At 33.1% G+C, this 19,090-nt stretch overlaps 2 protein-coding genes, 1 non-coding gene and 1 pseudogene across 3 annotated transcripts; 1 reads left to right on the top strand and 3 right to left on the bottom strand.

Annotated features, from left to right (window-relative positions):
• Positions 1-3,552: 3,552 nt before the first annotated feature.
• Positions 3,553-7,773, top strand: LOC132645271 (annexin D3-like). The gene is made up of 6 exons (XM_060362172.1): positions 3,553-3,724; positions 4,342-4,487; positions 5,589-5,816; positions 6,026-6,238; positions 6,347-6,436; positions 7,415-7,773. The coding sequence occupies exons 1-6, from the start codon at positions 3,649-3,651 to the stop codon at positions 7,616-7,618; spliced, it is 957 nt and encodes a 318-aa protein (XP_060218155.1). The 5' UTR covers positions 3,553-3,648; the 3' UTR covers positions 7,619-7,773.
• A 1,828-nt stretch (positions 7,774-9,601) lies between these two features.
• On the bottom strand, positions 9,602-9,727 carry LOC132600904 (U5 spliceosomal RNA; annotated as a pseudogene).
• A 1,267-nt stretch (positions 9,728-10,994) lies between these two features.
• LOC132600903 (U5 spliceosomal RNA) lies at positions 10,995-11,111 on the bottom strand. The gene has a single exon (XR_009567367.1). It is a non-coding gene; the product is annotated as a U5 spliceosomal RNA (small nuclear RNA).
• Positions 11,112-12,953: 1,842 nt separating this feature from the next.
• On the bottom strand, positions 12,954-16,208 carry LOC132645269 (annexin D4-like). The gene is made up of 6 exons (XM_060362168.1): positions 16,054-16,208; positions 14,938-15,110; positions 14,485-14,703; positions 13,633-13,854; positions 13,463-13,534; positions 12,954-13,332 (listed from the first exon to the last, which is right to left on the bottom strand). The coding sequence occupies exons 1-6, from the start codon at positions 16,097-16,099 to the stop codon at positions 13,120-13,122; spliced, it is 945 nt and encodes a 314-aa protein (XP_060218151.1). The 5' UTR covers positions 16,100-16,208; the 3' UTR covers positions 12,954-13,119.
• Positions 16,209-19,090: the final 2,882 nt, after the last annotated feature.

Consider the following 19,090-nt stretch of genomic DNA (forward strand, 5'->3'; position numbering starts at 1 on the left):
AGAAATTATATTATTCATCCTATCCAAAGTGTTGATTGATAGGTGTGTGTGAAAAGTCTTCTAACGTATTATACCCCACCCCTCTGGGATAAAGAAAGAAAAAAGACAATGAAGTAGTTGCGCGAGAATCATAAAAACAAATAAGTACGTATATATCTGCATCTAGTTAGACTAAATATGGAGCCCATGCTAATAATTGAGAAAATGAGGCCAAGTCTTCGTAGTTTTTTTTTTTTTTTAATATATATCTCCGTCATATTTATTCTTATGGAGTGGGATGCCAATAATTGAGAAAATGAGGCCAAGTCTTCGTAGTTTTTTTTTTTTTTTTTTTTTTTATATATCTCCATCATATTTATTCTCGTCTATACTATGTCCCCTTGCCATATTGCCATGTTTTAAATATGAAAACTACCTGCTATGCAGCTTCTGGATTAATTAATATGTTCACGCTATGCAGCTTCTGGATTTTTTTCAACATTGGCATTTCTAGTTAATATGTTCACACTATTAGCAAACTCTATTTATCAAAACTCAGGTAGATCGAAAAAAATATTTTTGTCTTTACTGTAATCTGAACACTAGTCATTTACAAATTTTATACCAGTCGTTAAGCCACACCCGATGTGATTCTTATTGATAGAAGTAATACAAATATGAACATCAAGACTTGAAATTATCAAAAATGAATTAATTGCTTATCTGAGCAACGACTTATCGGCACGTCCAGACATTGGATCAACTAACAAGTGTGAAAAATCCATTAAATAAAGAAAATAAAAGATGAAGTATTAGAAAATGCATGTGACAGGTGTGAATTTAGCAGATTGTGCATATCTGTGGTAGGTCTCAACTCTCAATGCCATGTGAAAGAGATACTATTTCTTTTTTGGTAATAATGTGAAAGAGATACTATATCCAACAGCTAAGCTACGTTTTCATTTGTATGCATGATCTACTATTTTTATTTACACAAAAAGAGAAGAAAAATAATAATAAACAAATATTTCTTGTTGGTTTCCACTTTTTTTATGACATAATTATTTCCTATTTATTTGAGGAGTCGAGTAAGCTTCCTAGACGACGAATTAAACTATTCCATGAGAAAAAAGGATCACAGGTCTTTTTTCACCAACAACTAAGCTTACTTTTTTTTTTCATTTATAAATTGTGTGTTGTATTCTCTGTTTATTAACCTTATTTAGATATTAATAATTAAGTGTTAAGAATTTCATTTTAACTTTGTGGTTACTGGTTGGTAAAAGTTTCATGTAAGTTTTGAATTTATAGATTTTTAGTTATATAAATTTTGAATAATTTCCAAGATTAGTCTAGAAATAATTTAATTTAAATCATAAGAGACTTTCTGGAATAGAAAAAGTGTATTTAGTAGTACTCCCTCCAACTCAAATTATTTGTCGTGGTTACTAAAAATAGTTGTCTCAAATTATTTGTCATCTTGGAAGTTCAAGACACAATTAATTATTTTTTTCATTTTTCCCTTAGTAGAATTTTGTCATTAATGGAGATGACACATAAAGAGAGTAAGCATTTAATGGAGAGAAATTAAAACTTAGACATAAATAAGAATAAAATCGTCAAATGTCCGTCCTAATTAATATTTGTTAAGTAGCGAGTAAAACAAAAAAAAAATACAAATAATTTGAGAGGGAGTATATGTTTTCTTCAAGTGACATGTAATGATGGCTTGTTTCATTTTTTATTAATGTTTATTATTTGCTTTGTTTTGTTCTTCTAAATTCCAATGTGTATGGACGTGCTTTGAAGTCAACTAGGAAGATTTTACTTTTTTCGCTTCCTTTCAATCAAAGAAAAGGAAAATGATAGCTACTTTTCATTAAAAGGCTATATGGCATGTGAATCACATTAATGAATTTCAACAAAAAACTGTTATTAAAACAACAACAACATACCAGTGTAATCCAGAAGTGTAGTATGGGGAGAATAAAATGTACTTATACTTTACTCCTACCATTATAGGGTAGAGAGGATGTTCCCGGCGCCTCAAATTTGTTAATTACGTGTCAAAATAGTACTATATGTTATAAATTACTTCAAAACTTATTGAATGGTCACAATATAATTGTTGGAAAGTACATTTAGTATTTAAAATTATACCAAGGAAAACATAGGTAAAAGAATGTTGTGTTCAGATTATTTTTTTTTTTTTTTAAAAAAAAAAAAGAGATCTAGAAGGAACAAATAACTCAATATGTTGTTAAGCACGTTGTGTGTAAATTAATAAAATTATTTTCTATTTTATCATTAGATCTGTTGTGCTAGGGGCAAATCCCTATTATGGCGCAACAATGCAGGTTACTCATTAATATTTAGGTTATTATCTTCATTTCAACCAAAAAGAACGTTTTGGGCTAGATAATGTACTTTTTTTTGTTTCTATATATTTATTTATTCTAGCTTTCACCCAATATTATTACGTGTATGCTTTGGATCATTTTGTTCAAGTAAAACCTGGTATTATCACTTCCTGGAGTAACTTATTTATCAAATTAGGTTCTTCTTTTTTATGACATGACAGATTTCAAGTGCTAATGTCTTAAATTAGAATTTTAATCTAATTTTAGAGTAAAAATCCTGAGATTTAACTGGTGGTCTCATCATGTTCGAACCCATATAATAGAGAAATTCTTGATAGGTGTGTTTTTCCTTTAATGATTTTGCGCAAATCCGGATTAGTTAGTCTGGTTAATGAATAAAGAAAAAAGAGAGAGACAGAGAGAGAATAGTTTATGTCTTATCATGGTATATCCAAACTACACCTTTTTATTCAAAACAATAATTTATTTTGTTTCTTCTCTTCTCCTATTGATCAAATGAAACTGACAAATTTAATGTCATCCGTTAAACAGTTTTGAAAATAACATCCTATATTGTTTATCGAATTGAAAAACAGGCACGTAGTTTTCAAAACCTTTTCAGCTCAGATCGAATAGTTATATTTTTAGAAAATAATAATTGTGTGATTTCATTCTTACAATTAATCGAATTGAAAAAAGGGTCACGCATACAAGGAGAATTATAGCATGTTTGGTCAAACTTATTTTTTTCCTAAAAATACTTATTTTTCAGTAAGTGTTTATTTTTTTAAAAAATGAGGTATTTGGTCAAGCTTTTGAGAAAAAATAAGTGCTTTTGAGAAGTAGCAGAAGTAATTTTTCAGAAGCTAAAAAATAACCTTTGATCAAAAGCATTTTTTTTAAAAGTACTTTTGAGAAAAATACACATAGAAATACTTTTTAAAAGTTTGGCCAAACATTAATTGCTGCTCAAAAGTACTTTTTAAATTAATTGGTCAAACACAAACGACTCTTTTTTAAAAAGTAAAAAATACTTTTTTAAATAAATTATTTTTAAAAGGTTGGTCAAACGGTCTATTAAGTACAAGGAGTTTGGAGAAAGTGAAAATTCAACGTAGGGGTATTATAGTCCAAACAAAAGATAAGGGCATTAAGGGCAACGAGCTAAAAACCCTTTCTTCTTTATTTTCTTTTTTGCCCTTTTCGAAGAGGGAAAAATAACTGAAAGTGTAGAGTAACAGAAAACAAAAAAGCAAAAAAGTGCAATTTCTTGGTGAAGAACAAGAAGAGAAAAAAAAATTAAAAAAAAATGGGTACATTGAGAATACCAGATGTAGTTCCTTCTCCAACTGAAGATTGTGAAACTCTCATGAAATCCTTCAAAGGTCTCTCCATTTTCCTTCCTTTTTTTAATTGCTGAGATCATATGATCATGTAGCTATGGTATATTTGTTGTTTTATTTAGTTTGTCTTGATTAATGTAAATATGATCTGCTAATTGCAATATGATTCTGTACTGATAGAAAGAAATAGATTAGCTACTGCTTGTTTCATATACAAAAGATACTCCTCCTCCTAGTAATTTGATTAGGGAAAATGAAAACAAAAATAAAAATTGGAAACTGAAAAACCAAGAAGAAAAATAGAGAAAATCTAAGTAAGGGATAGACTTCTACAGGGAAGGCTTCATCAGGTCTGGCCCTGACCTGTTGCCATCCCTATCTGAAGGGGTGTTTGTATTTTTTTTTTTTTTTTCATTGATATAAAGAGAGATCATACAGCTTTATCATGTTTTTTATAGAATTTTGCCTTGACTTTTTATACTGCTTTGAACTGCTTATTCTTGTGCCGAGGGTCTATTAGAAACAGTCTCTCTACCTCCTAAGATAGGGGTAAGGTCTGCGTATACTCTACCCTCCCCAAACCCTACTTTGTGGGATTTCACTGTGTATATTGTTGTTGTTGATATAAGGAGAGAGATTAATTAAGGGGTTTTATGTAGGACTGGGAACTAATGAGAAGTCAGTGATATCAGTGTTGGGGCACAGAAATGCAAGCCAGAGGAAGAAGATCAGAGAAACCTATCAGCAACTTTACAATAGGTCCCTTGTCGATGACATTTTTTCTGAATTGTCTGGTGATTTCAGGGTACAATCTCTTCTCTTAGTCTTTTTAGACCTAATTATTTTGTTCTTTTACATAATTGACTAATTGACTAACAATTCGATAGCATTAGCGCATCAGAATGTTAATCCCTATAGGTCTTAATTAGCTTTGCATTTATTTTGTTCCTCAGAGTTTACTGTTTTGAGGTTAAGTTCGGAATGCTGTGAAAATTTGATGTAAATTTGGTTATTTCTAAAATGGAATAGTTTTCTCTTCTTCTTTTTTTCCAGAATTAAAATCTTTGAGCATAATTATAACAGATGAAAATTCATTGGTTCGAGAATATTCATGAATCATGTCTATTGATCTTAGGCCTTGAATCTGGTACTAGTAAAAATTGTCACTTACATTAACTTTGGATTGACTTTTTAAACTTTCTAAATCTCATAGTCCTTTGATGGGATATAAATTGTTCTTTTCATTTTAATAATATCTACTAACAATGACTATTCTTCCTTCTCTTTCTCCTATAAATTATTTCTAATGTGTTAGTGCTAAGTAGAGGCAGCTAACTATGCGGAGATTGAGGGATTCTTATTTTCGCCTGAATATTTCTTAAATTGATTTCTAAGTATTGTCACTACTGACCAGATTCAAGGCTCGAAATGAAATTTATGTGTCATACTTTTTGGACCGGTTGATTTTGCAGTAGGTAGATGTGGCATTTAGATACACTATACTTTTAACCTCCTCCTCTCATTATACCATGCATTTGAAAGCGGTAATATAAACTAATTCCAAGCAAAGGGTGTATGTGTTGGGGAGGGTGGAATGCTCTCACAGTTTTGCAGTAGGTTCCCTTTTTTAATGGATCTCGTGTTGGGAAGGGGTCATATCTCATAAGCTTTCCAATTTCTTAAACCCCAACTGAATTTCTTAGCCTTGTTAGTGCAAACAGTTCTCTAAAAGCTAGTCAAAAAACCTTAAGGTGCAATTTTCTTAGAGGCATGGCTTACCTCTTGGTATGTCTCTAGGATGCCTATTAGATTACTGTATCTGCTGCGGAATGTAATTTCAGTCTCTAGTTGACCATGGGTGTTTCTAAGTTTTCAATTGCTAATTTTAGCTTTTCATGTGTGACAGAAAGCTGTCGTCCTGTGGACATACGAGCCTTCTGAAAGAGATGCGCGCCTAGCAAATGAAGCCTTGAAGTCAAAAAAGAAAACCATCACCCAATTGCAAGTGATAGTGGAGATAGCTTGTGCATCATCTCCTGATCATCTGGTCGCGGTGAGACAAGCATATTGTGTCCTTTTCAATTGCTCACTTGAAGAAGATATCACTGCAAATGTCCCTATGCCTGTACAAAAGGTATGCTTCTAGTCATATCTACTAGCTGAAGGATACAGTCTTTTTAACCAGCCCCGTTTGGATTATCTAAAGACACCATAGATCTAGTGGGGTGCAAGCAGACTACTGAAGACATCTTACACGCTTTCAGATGATTGCTTGAGATGTTGAGTTGTGTGTTACTAACTTCTAGAAGTTAATGAAATGATGTGTTGTGTGGATGTCGACAGATTCTTATTGGTCTAGTCAGGTCCTACAGATATGATAAGGAATTGGTGGATCCTAGTACTGCAAATGCAGAAGCTGCAATCCTTCGTGAAGTCATAAGGACAAAACAGTTGGATTCCGATAATTTCCTGTTGATACTCAGCACAAGGAATGTTCATCAGCTTAGAGAAACTTTTGAGTGCTACAAGCAAAATTATGGATTCTCCATTGACCAGGTTGCGCTTCTCACAAGCTGCCTGAATTACCTTCTTATTAGTGCTACTTGCTCATTTTGTCTCTTTTATGTGCATTTTATTCTATCTACTTTTTTTATTCTTTTACAGGACATGAAGAGCTGTGGGAAAGGTCTGTTGGAATCTATACTGAAGGTGGTTATCTGGTGCATTGATTCGCCAGAGAAACATTTTGCTGAGGTACTACATACAGAAACAGATTCTTCTTTATTATATTTTGGTTCAAGTATTTTCTCATTTTGACACCCTATTTCCTGTCAAATCTTCTGTCAAAAGATCAGCACACCCCTACCTTGTTTTAACTACATTAGTCCAAGCACGTGCTCCTGTTGAATTCTACTTCCAAGAGATCATATTCTTTTCAAACTAGACCATACATATCATTTTTGTATGTCAGTGCTATCAAATTGCATATCCATGTTCGGTTAGACTAGATTTAAATAATCTCGGCACCATAGAATGCAAAATCTCTTTATTTTTGTTCTTCTGTCTCTATTAGCTGTATCAAACTGCCAAATAGGGTCAAAAACTGTGCAACCTGAAACGAGCTCAGCATACCAAAGAGTTCTCTAGAAGTGGTTCATGTTTAGACCTTAATTTCATGCTCTACAGCATATCATGTCATCCTGCTCTGTATTTAATATTGCAATGCAGACTGTTTCATTTAAATAGCATAGTTTCTGACAATGCATGCCCAAGATAACTGAAAAGCAGTTGCATAAGCAGAATGCAACAGATAATTGGAAGGAGGAAATTAAGTAAAACATTGAGAGTGACAAATAAGCAAAAACATTGAGAGTGACAAATAAGCAATGATCTTTAAACATATGAAGGACAGTGATATCGGGTAAAATGTTACTAAACAGATGCAAGTATGCACTTGGACCAAGCTAACAACATGGACATCTACCTAATTACAAGTGTGTGACAACTTATCAACAACAACAGCATTATGCATATAGCATCCTGTAATTCGTCCAAACAGATATATTAATGTCAATGTTGTACAATCCGTTTAAACTAAATTATACAGCATTCTTGGATATATGAAACCAGATGTGGCATCTTGTGTTGAAAGTACCTGTTAAATTTAATTGTATATGATAACTATTAGTAAAGTTATTCTTTCTGTATTCTCTTGTATGTTGGAATGTTCAGGTTGTCAGAGCCTCGATTGTCGGGATAGGAACAGATGAGGATTCTCTAACTAGAGCCATTGTAACTCGAGCTGAAATTGATATGATGAAAGTAAGGGGAGAGTATTTCATCGCTAACAAGACTAGTCTTGATAATGCAGTAATTGGTGACACATCAGGTGATTACATGAAGTTCCTGATGACACTGCTTGGTGCCAAAGTCTAAGCTCTTTGGACCTGAAAATTGGTGTTGTAGTGTTTCATTACTATGATTCTACTTTGTATGCTTTGAACATTCTATTATGAACATTAATGTGTGGAACTGTTGTGAAAAATCTAATTGTTGGAGAGTGAATTTATATATAAGTTTGTGGTTTGTCACTTGCTTGTGAGTAAATTGCATTTTTTATTTCCTGATACATGGAACGCGGCTAAGGAAATCAAAATTTTAAAAAGTCAGAGAAAAAGAACTGGTAATGCAAGGTAAGGCTCGGCGTACAATAGACCCTTGTGGTCCGGCCCTTCCCCGGGTCCTGCGCATAGCGGGAGCTTAGTGCACCGGGCTACCCTTTTAGAGAAAAAGAACTGTTATAAATAGGATCTAGTAGAACTATTTTTAGGATAAAGATAATTATCCATACGAGAACTGTTTCTGTAATAGGAAAAAGGGTACTTGCAGTAGAAATGTAGAATGATACTCCGCCGTTCAGTGGCGGAGCCAGGAATTTGGGGAAGGGTCTACAAATATTCTTCTCGCTTGTATTAAGGGTGTGCAAAATTAAATATATACTTATAATAGCTAATATTTAACTATATACACCTAGTAATTTCCGGCGAAGGGTGTGCACCTGATCACCCTTCGCCTAAGTTGGCTCCGCCCATGCCGCCGTCTCAATTTATGTGGCACCTTGCGGATTTTGAAATTCAAATAAATCTTTTGTTGACCGTAATTTTTTCATATATCTTTTCAATGTGTGAATTATCAATTATTTTGACTTATAGTATTTTTTTACATAATTTTTAAGTATGTAAATTTTTTGAATTTTTTCATACTATATATCTTTTCAGTATGTGAATTGTCAACTTTTTATATAGTTTTTAAATATGTAAATTTTTTGAGATAAGGGTCAAAAACACACCCTAACTATCACTTTATTTTTAGTTTCATACCTAAACTGTCATAACGTTGAGAAAACTACTTAAACTATCACTATCTAGTTTGCAAAACACACCTGAACTAAATGTGTGAACTCACTCTCCAAAAGACAAGTGAAGCTGAAATTTTCTCAAAAAAATTGTCCACATGGCATAAGTAATGCTATGGTGGCACCTACATGGAAATTAAAAAATAATATTTTTTTTTATAAAAAAAAACTGTATGCATTTTTTTTTCAAAAAGACAGCATTTAAAAAAAAAATGGATTTAAAAAAAATCAAAAAATTTAGAAAATCAGAAAAAAAATGATTTAAAAAATGGAAAAGTTGATTTTTGTTTTAAAAAAAAGTGAAAACTAAATAATCAGTCTTATTTATTTTATTTTTTAAAAATAACTTTTCCATTTTTTAAACTATTTTTTTTCTAGAATTTTTGATATTTTTTTACAAAAATTATTATTTTTCAGTTTGTTTTTTAAAACAAATAGTTTTTTTTTTTTTCAATTTTCATGTAGGTGCCATTGTGACATTATTTATCCACGTGGATAACATTTGGCAACATTTTTATATAAAATGGAGTGTAGATCATATGTCATTTAAAAATAATTTGTGGTATGTTTTACAAATTAAATAGTGATAGTTTAGGTAGTTTTCTCAACCTTCTAATAATTTATATATGAAATTAAAAAAAAAAAAAATAGTTGAGATGTATTTTTTACCCTTATCTCAAATTTTTTGGAATTCAAAAAATTTAAAGATTTCGTTCCCGAAATCACAATTAAAATTAAATTGTTTGACTTTCAAAATTTGAACTAGGGAGTACTAAACAAAAGTACGGTATTGACTTTAAGTGGCACATTTGACTTTCGAAATTTGAATTAGGGAGTACTAAACAAAAGTACGGTATCGACTTTAAGTGGCACATCTTAACAAAACAATAAAGGGTATCTCGCAGTTACGGGAAAGGATCCCACCCCGACTCAACCAGGAACTGGGTACTTTTACCCAACCCTCCACCAAGATTTTTCTGTTTTATACTATCAAAATCCAGAAGACCTATAATTTTATAGAGACATCAAAATATTGAAACTAGAATTGTTAGGAAGAGAACCCAGCGCGCACACGGTATTCTTTAGTAAAAGGCGAAAGAATAGTTCGCTTTGTGCTCACTGCGTGGCTGCGTGAGTATTGCAGAATACCTGCACTCCGCTTTTATAGTTGGACAACGTTTGAACTTGTTTTATTTATCGATGTGGTACTTGCTTCACTCCTTTTTTTCTCTGTCAAAATAATAAGGCGTCAAAGTATTGCTCTCTTCTTCTTCTACACCAGTCCTTCTAATAGATTAATTTAAGATGTCCTGTACACTTTCTGTTTGATTAATTTAAGATTTGATTTCGTTTCGGATTGTTGGTGATTCTGAGGAAATATATGCTCACAAGCTTATCGATGAAATGTCACATAAGGATGTTTTGGACTGGCCATCTTCAATTTCCTATGCAGGTTCGGTTCTATGCTTGCAAGGGCCAAACCCATAGCTCGTTTTAGTTACTGAATTCGAATTAAATATTTATACATATTCAATGGATTTCCTAATACACATTTGAGGTCTAAACAAAAAACTATTTTGTTCATTCGAACCAGTATGTACTATTCTGCCGCTACCTTTAAGTTGACCTTATAATGGCATTCAGTTGTGTGATGAACTTTTCGCCTCTACTCATCTCCACTTAAATATCAAGCGTAGTTCGCATGATCGTATGGCTCAAACCTGTGAACTTACTGCCATTTGATCAACTAAACCTTGGGGTCAATGCAATGATCCTACATTCCTTAAAACTTTTTTGGAGTACTGTATTTAGTAGTGAATTTCCCTTAGCTCAATGCAAAGTTCCTGCCTTTTAGTGGCCATTTACTTAAAACATTATTCTAATAGGAGAGGATGGAATAGATGCTTGAGCTTGAATATACCAATTGCAATGATATATGACCATGGCAAATAGAAAGAGGGCTCAAGGCAGCTAATTCATAAGTGTGTTCATTGTTGTCAGAAAGTGTGTAGCTTTTAATCCTCATAAAAAGTTACCAACCCTCATCTGAGACGGATAATAAACCAGAGCCTCTTTTAACTCTGTAATATTCTCCATTTAATTACGCCAGATTCTTTCATTTTTACGTAAATATTATTTCCTCCCTCCTCTTTCCCTCATCGTTATATGTTGTTGTTACAAAATCCAAAATTAAAATTTCTAAAGATCAGACAACAAATTTCATAGGAACCTGCTAGGGGATTTTCCGTCGAGGGAAAACAACCTATTTAATCAGTAACTGGGTAATTTTACCTCCCCTCAACCAAGATTTTCCAATATTATAATTTAAGTAAACCTTAAAAAGCATAATTTTAACTTAGTAAAACACATACAAATGGTTGGAACTAGAGTTGTTGGGGGTCTCAACAAAGAGAACCCCTCCAAAAATTGGCGTATGCCACTGATTGCAGCGCGCACACGGTATTCTTTAGTAAAAGGCGAAAGAATAGTTCGCTTTGTGCTCACTGCGTGGCTGCGTGAAAATTGCTGATTCCTGCACTGCGCTTTTATATTAGGACAGCGTTTAATTTATTTCTTGTTTATCGATGTGGTACCCGCCTCACTTCTTTTTTCTCACCCACACTTTTGAGACTTCTTCTTCACCAGTCCTTCAAGATCTATTTAATCGAAAATCAACATGATGCAAATAAAAAGTACTTGAGCTGTCCTGTATACTTTCTCGTTTTATTAACTTAATATTTGATTTTGCCTCAGAATTTTGGTGATTCCAAAGAAATATATGCTCACAAGCTGATTGATGAAACGTGGCATAGGATGTTTTGGACTGAGCATCTTGAATTTCCTATACAGGTTGGATTTTTAAGTGTACAGTGGAGGACCCAATTGGCAGAAGCAGAAAACAAAGCAGTTGCCAGTTTAAGTTTTACATCTTTTATGGTTACTTTAAGTTGGCCTTATACTGGCATTGAATAGTGTGAGGAACCTTGTACCTCGACTCTTCTTCACTTAAATATCAAGCTTAGTTCGCATGGCGCAGGGCTCGAACCTGTGATATAATTTACAAATACTTCAATATTGTCACTAGAACTAGGGGCCAATGCAATGATCCTACATTTCTTAAAACTTTTAGAGGTACAGTATTTAGTGAAATTCCCTTAGCCCAAAGCAAAGATCCTGCATTTTAGGTGGCCATTTACTGACTCATTATTCGGATAGGAGAGATGTAATTGATGCTTGAATATAGCAATTGCAATGATATACGGCCTGGCAAATGGAAAGAGGGTCTTTCCGGTTATGTTCTTCCATAGTTTTGGATCTTTTTTCAGCTTTAGAAAGCAAGTTGATGACAAAGTAAAGTCCAGCATTTTCAGAGCTCCTAAGCTTGTTCGAGTTCGATACACTTTAATGAGTTTTGGATGTACAGGCGAAGAAGTTTGGGTCCAGAGTCGGACTTGAGAAGTTTGAGAAATTGAAGTGATTGGGTCATTGCAAAAAAAAATGGAGATGAAGTGGTGAATTTCTGACATATCATCTTCTTCTTCTTCTTTTTTAGGAGGGAATCAAATGGTGTTGTAAATAGAGAGTTTTTAATTGGGTATCAATGCTGGATTAGTGCTCTAATGTTGGCTGGACGGTGCTGCTACGACGGTTTTGAGTAGAGAGATGACAGTGTACTGGTGGATTTTGAAGGGACGAAGGTGTATATATGTATATCCTCCATGCATATATGAGCATCTTTGTGTGTGTGGTAGTATATATGTATATCCACATGTATACATTGATATACATGTGTTATAAAGCAGTGTATATTAGTGCAAGTTCCCCAATTCTAAGTTTTTTTTTTGTCCTTAACATTCGAAGTGTCACTGCCCAACTTAGGCTATGACTAGAACCTCAAAGGGATTAGGCCCTTAGGACAAATAGATTCAACAATATGACATACAGAATTTATGTCTAAACATATTGCGGGTGCCATGGCCGGTGGCCCATCAGAGATACAGAAGCTCCGGTCTATTTGCAGTTTAGTTGAAAGCTCCCAACTAAGGGTTTTCACAGACATTCATTGACTAATAATGAAATCAGTTGAAATATCGAAATGAAATATTGAACAAGTTTTGGAAGTTGTCTATAGTGTACTAGTCAGACTTCTGAAATTAGATCGTCCATAACTTAATTAAGTATTCCTTGCTTTAGCCTCAACTTTAGTAGTGTTTCTGGGATGTCAATATATTAACTTGGTTGGTTCAATCGCAAAGGAGAAATGTTGCAAGTTAAAAACTCATATAGCAGAGCTCCATATTTATTCTACAAATTTACCATTCAAAACTTGAGTACTAATGATAAGTGGAATCAAGAAGCTGAAAACTATTATGTTGAAATTGCTCATTAGAAATGGAAACATTGAAATCATACATAAATTGAGCAAAAGACTTGAAAGGAAAAGCAAAGGGGAAACAAGCGTTTGATAACATGGAACAAGAACTGATGCAACTTTGGATATGCCAAAATTTGGGCCAAACAATTAGTCAGATTTTGCAATTATAGTAAGCAAGAAATCTTTGTAGCTTCCATTAGCAACTTCTTCAATCTTTGCAGTCAAGGTAGTTCCATATTTGCTCTTGAATTCTTCTTTGATTAGCTTCATATCATCATCGTCTGCTCTTGTAACTATGACTCGGGTCACTGAATCTTTAGCAGATTCATCCACATCCAATTTCAAGGATGCAATCAAAATCTATGAAACAAAAAATTGAAAATGAGAAAAAAAAATCCAAATAGATAGCCAAAATATTTCAAATAAAAAGGAGAGAAATACAAGACAATACAGTATACTATTATTTATCAGTTTTATGGTTGCTATTTACCTGGCTGAAGTATGCTTGAGGAACACAAAGGCATTGCACTACTTGTTTCAAGGTCAAGTCACCATCAAGATCCTGAAGGGAAAAAATTTAGATTATAGATTATTTAACCTCATGGTATTGAAAAATTATTTATTGTCGGTGCATCGAAGTTAAAACTCTCTTTCTCTTACCTCGTCCAAGAACTTGCCAGTGATTTCCTTGTAATGGCTATAGATGGCCTTAAGATGGAGCTTGCTTCTGGTTGAAAGGATCCTCACAATCTCTTCATCCTCAATCAGATTTTTCTTACCATCTTTCAGTGCATTCACAAACACCTTAGCCTCGGATTTTGCAAGATCGTCGTTTACTCTTGGCCCTTCGTAACGGTAGGAACTCACAAGAGCAACTAGAAGCTGTTTGTCACAACAAATTGGTAAATTACTGATCCTATAGATGAAATAGGTCTATCGATTCTAAGTAAATGGAGTTTTCACATAAAAAAAGTTGGCCTGGTGGTAATTGGCTTGAGCCTTGGGGTTTGCTCCCTTTCAAGGTCTCAAGTTCGAAACCCACTGGGTGCAAACAATTTCTAAGGGCCATCGGACTGGGGTAAAACCCTGAATTACCCGTGGTGCACTTGCGGGAAACTCCTTGCCGAGGGCCTGTGCACCCCCGGGATTAGTCGGGGCTCAAAGAGACCCGGACATCCGGTGCTTAATCAAAAAAAAAAAAAAGTTCATGTCAAATACTACACTGCTCTCCTCTTTTTATGGACAATATGAGAACTTAGGCATAGTGCAGCCCAAAGATCCACATCTGAAGCCCATACGAAAAACCAATCTCATTTAGCAACCCAAAATTATTTCCTAATGCCCAACTAACAAGATTAGTGGTAAGTTTTCATTCTCGAATTCACAAATATAGCCGAACCATGAACACCTAATTACGAGAAAATGGACATGAGGTCCTATGTGAGAGTCAATTGGAGCTTTTTAACACCCAAAAAAGAAAAAGAAAAACAAATCAAGGACAACGAAAAGTACCTTTCGCTCAGGAGTTTGGATATTGAAGGCAATGTCTTCCTCAATTGAGTGATCAAAAAGGGAATGGTAGGCTTTTCTTGCTCCCAAAAGGTCTTCGGAGGATCGAGTGCAAGCAGCCTCAATGAGAACATCGTGTCTAGGTACTTTCAATAATAACGCCTCCTTAAACACACGAGCATCTCTTTCCCATGGGTGCATTGTGTACAGCAACACTGCATCCTATAAAATTTTGATGAGAAGAAAATGATAAGAAAACAACATTACAAATCCTTTCATAAGACTAAACTTATAGAACATTACAAATACTCCCTTCCAGCAAGCAATTACAAAAAATATTTCACTTTCACTAGTGTTACATGCATAGCTGATACAATCAAAATTCTACAACTAAATAGGACTTCACAAGGTTTCATAGGTAATTATTAATTAATAGTATAAAATATATCTAAATACCTTAAGACGCAAAAATTCTTGGCGAAGCTGAAGGATATGTTGATCATTCCATCTCTGGAATTGGCGTTCGTCTTCTTTGAAGAATCCAGGGGTGCTTGCCCTGTAGGATTGTCTCTGATGGCGATTCCATTTCCCCAGGGTTGAGATGAATAAATTCTCATCCACACCAAGTCCTACAAAAATTGATTTTTTAAAAGAATGTTTACAGAACAATAGAAATATCAATTTCCAATTATAATTGAACTCACGCCTCACTGGATATCTTAACAACTGATACACCGGTAAATACTTACTAGCACCCTAGACTAAACATTTTAGCCTAAGCAATTAAAAATTAGAGTGAAAATACATATCATTTAACTATGCTTAAGTGATAAATATGTGTATTCATTGATTTGATGTGAACTCCGAGTACAAGTAATATTTTACCTGATACACCCTTATATATAGTCAGTATGAAGGGCTAATTGCATTCTCAGGTAATGCCCAAATTATATATTCTCTCCGTCCCAATTTAAGCGTCTTAGTTTGACTAAGCACGAAATTTAAGAAATAACAAGTGACTTTTGAATCTTATGGTACTAAATTAAAGATGTGTATAATGTACTAAAATGTCCTTTGAATCATGCAATTATAAACTTGCTGATTTATCAATTTACTAAATACTCCCTCCGTCCCAATTTATGTGATAGCATTTCCTTTTTAGTCCGTCCCAAAATAAATATCACCTTTCCTTATTAGGCAACACTTTAATGACAAGATCTCTATTTTACTCTTGTTGGATCCCATTTACTTTTAAAGACTGTACTTATTACGAAGAAAAGTCAACAAAAATAAACACTAACGTGAGGACAATTTGGTAAACATAACAAAGTCTTTCCTTATTTCTTAAATTTCGTATCCGATCAAATGGTGCCACATAAATTGAAATGAAAGGAGTATAAAAAGAAAAATAAGATACTTAAATTAAGACGAATGGAGTAGATCCAAAGTAAAGGTGAGGATCCAGTGAGAGTTTAGTGGTAAAAACTAGAAAAATTAACCTAAAAAATCCTACTATTAACTCTTATAAACAGCAAAAACATATAGTTTTAGAAGAAGGGAATCAAGAAGAACCTGAGAAAGCCTTGGTGAGAGCTGCATATGCATTAGCCTCTGCCATTTTCTTCTGTTATTAGTCTTTGAGTTTTATCTGTGTGTGTAGGTGAGGAAGAGAGAGGAGAGTTGAGACAATTGTGATTTAATTACAACTACATTTATATGGGTTATTAGGGGTACTTCTGCCATTTACCTATTACCAAAACCCCGAAAAGACCAAATTAGCCTTCTACGTACAATAAATAGCATTTGGGTTCCCCAATTAGTGAAGTAATAATGAATTATGAAATTATATAATAAAGATGCGGCCATGCAATTCAATTCCTGTACTTTCCCCTGTTCATCGAAGTACAGCTTGTGACACCTTAGGCAAATAAAAAGAGTCTAACTAATTGCTTTAATCAAGTTTAATCACTATTATATCTTCTTAATTTAATGTTTAATTAATGTTCGGCGATCTGCTTTTGATCCTTTATGTACCTTTGGACATTTCATGTTAGCAATTGGTTCTTTTCGTTTTATTGAACTTTTCTCAATATACTTATAATAGCATGATGACAAGCTGAAAGTAGATCCAACTATGAAAAGCATGTAAAAAGATAATTTAACAAAATATGCATGTTTTTATTGAAAATATCTATAATTTAGAGTCGATTAATTTAGAGGAGGATATACATCTTATAAAAATGGATTTTGGGTCTAGCTCAATCCCAAAAACTAGCTCATGGGCGGAGGATTGAACAAGTTCATATAAGGAGATCACTTATCCTTCGAATGTCCGATATGAGACTCTTTCAAACCCCACCTTACGCCCACGACTAGATGTCTAGTGTTTGGCAATTTAATATGTGAGCCCAATATTGAAAATTAAAATTGAGATGAGTCTTGCTCTGATGCTATGTAAATAATGGATCTTGGGCTTAACTTAACCAAAAAAATTAGCTTTTGAGGAAGATTGACCAAGTTTATATAAGGAGACCACTCATTCCTTAAATGGCCGGCGCGTGACTCTATCACAAACAGTCATTACAATATCTCATAATTGATATCTAAATCCATAGTATTCATCAGGGTTTCATTCATAAATGAATTTGCAAGGTGTGGAATCACATATTTTGGCAGCTAGAAATAATTTTGTTCATAGAATTGAATGACACTCATTTTTTTTATTTAACACTTGATACTCCTCATATATACTTCTCTTGAAATGGTATTTTGACTATTTTCTCATGTTACTAGCCTACTAGCTACTGCTTCATGAGTTTTTAAAAATATTCACGTTATTATAATTCCATCAATATATAAATTTCGTTTGTAACGATCGCTTACTAACCTAAATGTACTAAAATCTATTTTACTATAATTATTGATTGTAAACTGACACTAGGAAAAGGGACAACATATCTAGTACAAGAAGTTAATGTAGAGCATTAACAACCTGTTTCTCCATATATATATATAAAGAAACGCGTATATATATATATATAGTATTGATTGATACGTCAAGATTGAAAAGTCTCCAACTATTGTACCCAGTAAAAGAAAAAGTAGTTGCAAGAGATCACAATGCAGATATCTATATCTAATTGAATTAAGAGTAGTTTAATAATTGAGACAAGTTTTCATAGTTTATTTTTATTTTATCTCCGTCATAATCATGCTTGTCCATATTATGTCAACATTATCAGGACAGCAATGACTGGCTGCTTTGCCTTGTGCCATGTTTTGAAAATGAAAACCACATTTAAAAATTAATTTAGCGTGGGGTTTGATGTTCATATTTGATAGAATATCACAAATATGAAAATTGATACTTGACGTTATCAAAACTTCAATGAATTGTCTGAGCAACAAGCAATCGGCACGTCTAGACTTTGGATCAAACAAATAAAGTCTGAAAATCCCATTAAATAAAAACAAAATAGGAAATATAGTACAAAATGAGATAGGTGTGAAATTATTAGATTGAGCATGTCTGTGGAGATCAATGCCATGTGAAAGAGATATATCCAACAACTAAGTTATCTTTTTATTTGTACGTATCTGTTTTTTTTTATTATTTTATTTTATAACTAAAAGGCAACAAAAGAAAGAAAAATATTTATTGTTTCAACTTTGAAGAGGACTCGAGAAGCTTCCCACAATACTGATTAAACTATTTTTCCATGAGAAAAAGGTGCACCGACAATTAAAGCTTAGGTTTTTTTCATTTAATTTACTTATATCGATATTGTCATGTCTTTTATTATTATCAAAAAATTTATCATCGTGCTTGTTATTCTCGATCGGTTTACTGACCTAATTTCCCTTATTTAGGTGTATTATACTTCCTCCGTACCAAAAATAAGTGTTGTTTTAGCTAATTTCATGCCCATTAAAAAATTAATAAATACAATATTTTTTAAACTTTCGAATTGAAGGTGGAGGGTGTTTATTATTTGAGTAACTAACTTTATCTTGTCATATAAATACAATGTATAGTTTATTAAATTACTCTTATTTATTATATTTTTTTTTAGAATTGATTACTATTAAAAAGGAATAGTTCTTTAATGTTAAGGGTATTGTTGAAATTAATTGTCAACTTTGATCTCGAATTTCTAATGTGATTATTATTTTGAGACACTTTTTTAAGGCTAAAACATCACTCATTTTGAGATGGAGGAAAGTGTAGGATAGTTTGTAATATATATATATATATATATATATATATATATATATGAAGTGGGATTATCCCACGACATAAGATAAAAAGAGTTTGAAAACTTTATATATTAAAAAGTCTTGATATTTTTTAGATTTTATTTGAATTAAATGAACATGTTTGTTCATGAAATAAGGTGACTATTCAAAATAGTCGCTAATAAATAAGGTTTTCCTTCATAAAGTGGCTAAAAATAATCTGCGGGTATAATCTGGGCTTTGTTGTATCGTGAAGGGAATGACTTGTATTTTTTAAATCTGCATACGGGCAATATCTCTTTAAGAAAAATTTGAAACCGGGCCTCAAAGTCATTTTATTCATCGATTAATGCTTTCCTATTTTTTTTTTCCT

This window comes from Lycium barbarum, chromosome 6 (assembly GCF_019175385.1).
Source record: "Lycium barbarum isolate Lr01 chromosome 6, ASM1917538v2, whole genome shotgun sequence".
Classification (NCBI taxonomy): Eukaryota; Viridiplantae; Streptophyta; class Magnoliopsida; order Solanales; family Solanaceae; genus Lycium; species Lycium barbarum.

Coding starts and splice junctions, on each gene's coding strand:
- LOC132645271 (XM_060362172.1), top strand. CDS start 3,649: ATGGGTACATTGAGAATACCAGATGTAGTTCCTTCTCCAACTGAAGAT. Junction 4,488..5,588: donor AATTGTCTGGTGATTTCAGG/GTACAATCTCTT, acceptor CATGTGTGACAG/AAAGCTGTCGTCCTGTGGAC. Junction 6,239..6,346: donor ATGGATTCTCCATTGACCAG/GTTGCGCTTCTC, acceptor ATTCTTTTACAG/GACATGAAGAGCTGTGGGAA.
- LOC132645269 (XM_060362168.1), bottom strand. CDS start 16,099: ATGGCAGAGGCTAATGCATATGCAGCTCTCACCAAGGCTTTCTCAG. Junction 13,535..13,632: donor CTGGCAAGTTCTTGGACGAG/GTAAGAGAAAGA, acceptor TTTTCCCTTCAG/GATCTTGATGGTGACTTGAC. Junction 13,333..13,462: donor CTCAAGCATACTTCAGCCAG/GTAAATAGCAAC, acceptor TTTGTTTCATAG/ATTTTGATTGCATCCTTGAA.